General features: G+C 38.5%; 1 protein-coding gene across 2 annotated transcripts; it reads left to right on the top strand.

The window, feature by feature from the left end:
- Positions 1 to 3,158: 3,158 nt before the first annotated feature.
- On the top strand, positions 3,159 to 6,329 carry LOC126756274 (uncharacterized). 2 transcript variants are annotated; one of them, XM_050469223.1, is made up of 11 exons: positions 3,159 to 3,290; positions 3,358 to 3,608; positions 3,707 to 3,863; positions 3,928 to 4,175; positions 4,246 to 4,381; positions 4,769 to 4,877; positions 4,934 to 5,011; positions 5,071 to 5,424; positions 5,478 to 5,580; positions 5,645 to 5,753; positions 5,811 to 6,329. In XM_050469223.1, the coding sequence occupies exons 1-11, from the start codon at positions 3,233 to 3,235 to the stop codon at positions 6,239 to 6,241; spliced, it is 2,034 nt and encodes a 677-aa protein (XP_050325180.1). In that variant the 5' UTR covers positions 3,159 to 3,232; the 3' UTR covers positions 6,242 to 6,329. The 2 variants fall into 2 exon arrangements, with proteins under 2 accessions (XP_050325180.1, XP_050325181.1); XM_050469224.1 differs by lacking the exons at positions 4,769 to 4,877; positions 4,934 to 5,011 and having other exon boundaries at positions 5,175 to 5,424.
- Positions 6,330 to 7,104: the final 775 nt, after the last annotated feature.

Here is a 7,104-nt window from a genome sequence, read left to right as displayed (position 1 = left end):
GGTTTCTTAGCAATTTACTAGACTTTGGCTTACGACATAGATTTAGAAAGCTATTAGTAGTACCGTTATTGCCGACAACTACCTTGCGGGGAGTGTAACACAGAAACCAAAACACACATTTGTTTCATAATTGCGTTACAATTTCTTAAATATTTACTTTCAATAAAATATCATCGTTTTTATATTCACAAATTCTTCACTCACTTTTCTATGCGTTTTCTTTGTGTCGGAAATTGTTTTTACATAAACCATTAATAAAGAAACTTGATACATGACTAACTTTGCTTCGAGAGAGTGTTAGATAATTAGAGTAGACAAAAAGTTGCTCAGACAATTCGTTTATCAGATGCGAAATCCAAACATCATCTTAGGTAACGCACACATGTGCTCAAACTAATGTGTTTGTATGTATTATTGTATGCGTGATTTTATACTCATTTTATCTACCAATAAACAAATTGCGACTACTGATAAAAAGTCCGTGCCCGTGATGTCACTAAGTAGGCTATTTAATATGTATACGAGAGTTGCTCAAAGAGTGGTGGGAAACCTGATTGTGCTTCGTAATGGAAAATTAGATTTGTAACCATAAGGCAAGGTGCTTCAGTAATAATTCATGAAAAAATATCTGTTGAATATATACATATTATAAAGATGTGATCGGAAGACAACTGAAGTTTTATAATTTAAAATTTCGCGGGTCCGATTGCAAGTTTTTTATTATGTTGATATATGTATAATACATTCCCCTGAAATACGATAAAATTGTCAACTGTATTCATGGCTTACTTTGCCTGTAGCAGCCGCTGAGATTAAATGTGTTATCATGAACTTGGAATTCTTGGCCAAAAAACAATAATCTAACGATGCTTCAGCTTCCATATTTGCCAGACATGGATCCGTATGACTTTTTTCTATTTAAAAATAAAGAAAACCTTAAAGGGCTATCGTTTTACAAGAGAGATGAAAATTGCTGAAAGAGATAAAAACTAACCCAAAAATCGAGTTAGACTAGTATCGGAAGATTGGAAGAAGTGTGACGTAAGTACATAATATGGAATGGGGAGTGTTTTGAAGGCGACAACATTAATGCAGATTTGAAAAACATTAATGCAGATTTCGAAACACAAAATTCCCGGTATTTTTTGAGCACACCTTAGGAATAATTTATTGTTTTGTTAAGAGATTGGTATTTTTTGAGCACACCTTAGGAATAATTGGTTGTTGTTAAGAGATCTGACCTTTCATAAAACCAAATTTGAATAAAATACGACGGTGAGAAGCTGTAGTGGCAGATGAATGGATTAGGTTGAAAGGAGGGGTGAGTTGTAGTTTTCTTTCTGTACTTTACTGTAAGAGTGAAATTTGGGCGGCTTGTATGTTCATATTCCTAAAAAAAATTGAAGTTTTTTTTCAGAAAAATCTTTTATGCTGTTCTTTTTTATTCTCTTTCAATTACTATTATCTACAGGAGCTGAAACTACTCTTAGAGTTACGGAAGTACTAATAGGGTTGAAGGCCTTTTCGCGCCTGGAGGCCCAGTATACCCCAATAATAGTCCATTATAAGCCTCTTAAAGACACCTCAACATTTTTGACCTAAATTGGACTTAGTTTTGACACTGCTTAGCGGGTCATGCACATCTGACACATTTTTGGATATATTCCAAGTTTATTTATGAGCATGGAGAACAAAGCCAGCTCCTTCGTAGTAGCTGTCATCCGGGGTCACTATATCATGGAACTAATTTTTCAATTCGACCATTAATTCCGATTCAGGATGACTCCGCAGTATCTGGAAATTTCATTATATGTGACCTGGTCTACGAAAAGGGAGCTAACGTGCGAAAACTAGTTTTCTGGAAAACACCGTTATCTCGTTATTTCTCCGTTCACCGTTATTTCTCGTTATCTCATTAATTTTGACACCTAAGCCCCCTTTCCGTAGACCAGGTCACATATAGTATAATGATGAATGGTCTACTTGAGGCATTATATGTTGAGATTTTAAATTGAAAGCGTACACAATACAGCTTGTGCAAGAAATGAAGCCGCTCAACCTTGCCTTTCCTTTATGGACTCTTGAAAAGTTCCAAGAACATCCGACATTTGCGAGCCAAATTTTGTTCATCGATAAGACCCATTTCTGGCACAATGGGTATATAAACAAACAAATTTTCCGCATTTGGGATGAAGAACAAACTGAAGTGAGTGAAGAGCAACCATTTCATTCAAATAAAATAACGTTTTGGTGTGGTTTGTTGGTCGGTGGAATCATCGGTCCATATTTCATCAAAAATGATGCTGGTGAGAATGTAACCGTCAATGGCCACCGTAATCGCGCCACGATAACCGACTTTTAGATGCCTGAAATTGAAGCTCGTGATCTCGGCGACATTTGGTTTGAAAAAGGCGGCACCACTTCTCACACATCGCATCAAGCAATGGCTTTATTGAGAGAACACTTCGATGAGCTGATAACTTCACGTTTTGGGCCGGTCGATTGGCCACCAAAATCGTGTGAGATCACACCGTTAGACTTTTTCCTGTGGGGATATGTAAAGTTTAAAGTCTATGCAGACAATCCTGCTTCGATTCAGGCCTTGGAGCAAAACATCAGGCGTGTCATTCGCCAATCACCAGTCGAAAAGTTCGAACGAGTCATCGAAAATTGAAACAACGGATGGACTATCTGAGATGTAGCCGCGGCCAACATTTGAAAGAGATAATCTTCAAAAAATAAAAGCCAAAGAATGTTGTTTCGAATGATAATAAACATTCTCTATTAATATTGAAGTTTCTGTGTTTTTTTCTTTAAAAATTAGGGAACCTCGAAATCGATAATATAACTAAAGCTTTTCAAAGAAAAAGGGTTTAAAAATATTATTTTCTCTTTTAACTCTACCATCACATATGTATGTACATTTAGTGTAATACTTTTACGTTTGGCTGCTTGTTTCATAGTCTGTGTACACCATTATTACATGCTAACCGTTTGTTTGCCCAGCAATTTGGCAATCATCAAAATTGCAAATTACTTTATTAGCTACAAATAATGCAGGACTCGCAAGAATTTAGTAATTTTTCAGTAAATAAGAGACATTTTTTGCCTACTACCATTTATATAAAAACAGATATTTTGAGCAGCTCAAGCAAAGAATAAGTTTGTATTTCAAAGGAGGATTTTGAATTTGTAACGTGGGTGCTTTCTTTTCTAGAGTTTCCCTTCGAAAATGTTGCCAGCTAATTTATTGAACAGCTTCTATTGGTCACGCATGTTCAATGTGTTGAGTTAGTACTCTTCCAAATGTGTTAAACCTATCTTCCTAATATATTGTTCAAAAATTATATCTTTCAGTGCAAAACTATCTCTTGTCCACCACAACTTGCATCATTTGGCCAGAGAATGCGGACTTCGCCATCAGCTGGCAGCGTGCCAAACCGCCAGATGCCGCCATCATAAATATTCGGCTGCGTGATTTGGAGCAATCTTTCTCCAAAGACGTTGTAGACTTTGCCGCCAAACGTGAGGAGCTGCTCAATGATTATGTGGTCTTGAATCCATTCGTGGAGAAACTGACTTTGTCAATAGAGAAGTCACATTGCCAGGTTTGTACATACAAATAGAGCACACTGAGGCCTTATGGTCCAGTGAAATAAAGAAAAAGTGAAGCTGACAGCAAATAAAAATTGCAATCCTTCTGCAGAACTTTATAGCCTTTCAAATGGATATACCGATTTTCATTGATGCCGTTATAAATGCCAGTCGTTTTTCAATTTGGCGTTCGTCAAATAATAAATTTGTGTTTGTCTACAACAAAGGCGATTTGCTAGACGAACATTTCGAACATCGCTTTTTTGAAGGTGAGTTCGGTTCGCATGGTATATATTTCTTTATGAACAGCTCACCAACACTCGGTACACACAGATCAATCTGGCATACTGCTAATTGAAAGAACTGTAACCGATCCGGCAATTTTCGATTTGAAAACAAATAAATTTGTCGGCCCACGAGCTGAGAACCCGAAACAATTGTATCTACTCGATCGTTTCAATGCTGAAAGTAATACATTTCTTCATGGCAAAGATCTCTTTCCGGATAAGCTCTCCAATTTACAGGGCCGCGAAGTAATTTTGGCTGCTTTTGATTATAGGCCGGATGTGGTTTTGAAATATGTGAGTAGGTTTTTTACTCTATTGAATTTTTTATAATATAAGGTATTATATATATATACTTTGTTTTTAGTATCCTGGCGCACCATCCCGTGACAGAGCCTTTGCACCCAATGATACAAGTGGCGATGTAGAAATGGACGGCACGGAAGTGAGGATCTTAAAAGCATTCTGCGAAAAGCATAACTGTTCAGTAGATATTGATACGTGTAAGTAAGAAGAACAAGAGAAAAGGTAAGTTTAGGTTAGGTTAATCGGTAGGCCAATAAGCCACGCATAGACAAGTTTGGTCCTTTGCGTTACCAGATGGAGTTCACTTGCCAAGTCCAAGAGGAGTAGTCATCATTTAGGATGCCTGCGCTTGAGGCGAATTTTAACAGACTCTGTGACACCGAGCTATTCCCTAATGCTCTATATGTTCAGTTATCAGCGAAGAGATCTATAGGTGACAGGTTTAGTACCAGTTCAAGAGCCGCCGTTGGAGTTGTTTTTAAAGCGGTAGGTGGATTTCCGTACGTCTGTCCACCATACTCGTATTACTGCACCGTAAAGCAGAATTGAAAATCCTCTCATTTACCGTGTTCTCTTTATGACAGCTGAAGCCGATGATTGGGGCATTGCTTACCGAAATATGACTGGAGAGGCGGCCTTGGGTATGATAGCCAGGGGCAAGGCAGAGGTGGGCATGAGTGCCATGTATACATGGTGCGTATACTAAAAGCATATTAATAAAAATAAATATTGATACAAACAATTTTTAGGTACGCCGATTACGTTGCACTGGACATGTCGATGTACATTGGACGTTCGGGTATTACTTGTGTAGTGCCGGCGCCTAAGTAAATGCAATTCTTTGTCGAACGTATTTCCAATAATGCGCTTCATTTATTCCCCGCAGGCGTCTGGCAAGCTTGTGGCTGCCGATTGAACCCTTTCAGCCAGCACTTTGGGCTTTCGTATTCGTTTGTTTGTGTGTGGAGATCATAGCATTGCTTTTTATAGATCACGCACGTCCGATAATTATAGCGTTGAGTGAAAGGATGCGCGCTTCAGAGGATAAGCAAAATAGTTGGGCTCGCAATTTCGAGTATGCCTTCTCGACGACGATGTTGTTGTTCGTCTCACAATCGAATAAGGGCACCATGGTGAATTTCACGCCACTGAGATTAATGCTCTTCGCGAGCTTCTTGAATGACATCGTTATAACGAGTATTTATGGTGGTGGACTGTCAAGCATACTCACCGTGCCGAGGTAACTTGTACTTATATATTTGGGTACTATTTATTTAAAATATATGTGCATAGCTTCGGCCAAGCCGCCGATTCGGTGGAGCGACTCTACGCTTTCCAACTCAAATGGGGCGCGGACTCTGAGGCCTGGGTGGCGGCTATACGTGACGATGAGAGCGTAATTTTCTGATTGCTTGAAAGCGGCGAGGTTTTTGATTATCATTGAATTTCGATATTTGCAGGAAATCATGAAGGGTCTGCTGCGCAATTTCGTTGTTTACAGTGCTGAAGAGTTGATGGTGTTGGCGCAGACGGAAGAGATGGGCTTCACCATCGAACGCCTGCCATTCGGTGAGTTTAAATGACAAATATTAAAAGCTCAAGAGTAAAAGATATGTGCTCTGCTAGGTCACTTCGCCGTACAGGACCACTTGACGCTTAGCGTTTTGAACAAAATGAAAATCATGGTGGAGGATATTTATTTCCAGTACACGGTTGCATTTACAGCGCGCATGTGGCCTTTGCTGGAGAGTTTCAATGAAATGGTGGTTATGTGGCATTCGTCGGGTTTGGACAAAATTTGGGAGTGGCGCATTGTTGCCGACAATTTGGATGGCGCCATACAGAAGGAGCTGATGGCCTCGCAGTATACGAACTTGGACGATATTGGACCGGTTAAGTTGGGCATGTCGAATTTTGTCGGCATGTTGTTGCTGTGGTTGTTGGGCATAACATGCGCTTTTTTGGCTTTCTTGGCCGAATTATTGTTGGATCATATGAAGCGTGCCAAGAAAGTGGCTGAGAGTGACGTTATTGAAATAAGAGAAGGAAGTCTTTAAAGAATGGTGATAGGGATTTGGTACTAAGTTAAGAGTTTGACTCGTAGTAGTAATAGTTATTTGAGTAGAGGTAATAAATTATATGCCACAAAACTCAAAATGTTTTTTTAATTGAAGGAATTAGGAATTTTTGCATAATAAAAAAAAAAAAAAACTTTTTAGTTTGAGCACATGCCTCCCTCCTACTCGGAAGGGGAAGGAAATATTTTCCCTCCTCCGTTTTGTTTACATTTTCTTTCACAATTTAACACTGTAATCATTTAGCGCGCAGCAAATTAAGCAACGGTTCATTATACCATGACTATTATTAAATTAAGACCGAAGCGTAAAGCCAAATGGTCAGCAAGCTACAAGCCAGAAATGAACTACTTGTGCGGCTATAAATCATGTTGAAGTTTTTGTCAACCGCTGATTTGTAGGCCATAACGAAGAGCGTGTGATTTGAGCCGTCTGCGATACAACTTTAGGCCCTCCTGTCTTGCTGACTTCGTCTGGCAAGTTAGAGAATTAAATTTAAAGAAAGTTCTTCATACTTTTAGTTGCAAATTGATTTATGAACTCACAACGCGAAAGTGAAAAGAGATGATGGTTAAATATTAGAAGATGATATTATGCGGCGGAAGCTCAGAAAAAGTCGAAGTAATTTAGTTTGTTCTGCGTTTTTGTTATGATTTAATCTCCACAGTTTAGTTGAAACCATTCTCTTCTATATTGTTGAAGAAGTGAAGTTAAAATCACACAGCGCTTAAAAAATAAGTTGCTACGCTGTTTTTACTGAAAATTTAATTGGTTGTCTTGCGGTATTTTTATTGAATTTTTTTATTGAAATTGAAATGAATTTTTGATGACTTATGCCCAGCTCT

Source organism: Bactrocera neohumeralis, chromosome 4, assembly GCF_024586455.1.
Source record: "Bactrocera neohumeralis isolate Rockhampton chromosome 4, APGP_CSIRO_Bneo_wtdbg2-racon-allhic-juicebox.fasta_v2, whole genome shotgun sequence".
In the NCBI taxonomy this organism is placed as follows: Eukaryota; Metazoa; Arthropoda; class Insecta; order Diptera; family Tephritidae; genus Bactrocera; species Bactrocera neohumeralis.
Note: the sequence above shows the minus strand (reverse complement) of the source record. Positions and strands in the feature narration are given on the sequence as shown.

Bases quoted from the DNA above. Each gene is read 5' to 3' on its own strand.
- LOC126756274 (XM_050469223.1), top strand. From the start codon at position 3,233: ATGTTGCCAGCTAATTTATTGAACAGCTTCTATTGGTCACGCATGTTC. The intron at 4,382-4,768 runs GTAAGTAAGAAG...TCTTTATGACAG, and splicing joins TTCAGTAGATATTGATACGT to CTGAAGCCGATGATTGGGGC. The intron at 4,878-4,933 runs GTGCGTATACTA...AACAATTTTTAG, and splicing joins ATGAGTGCCATGTATACATG to GTACGCCGATTACGTTGCAC.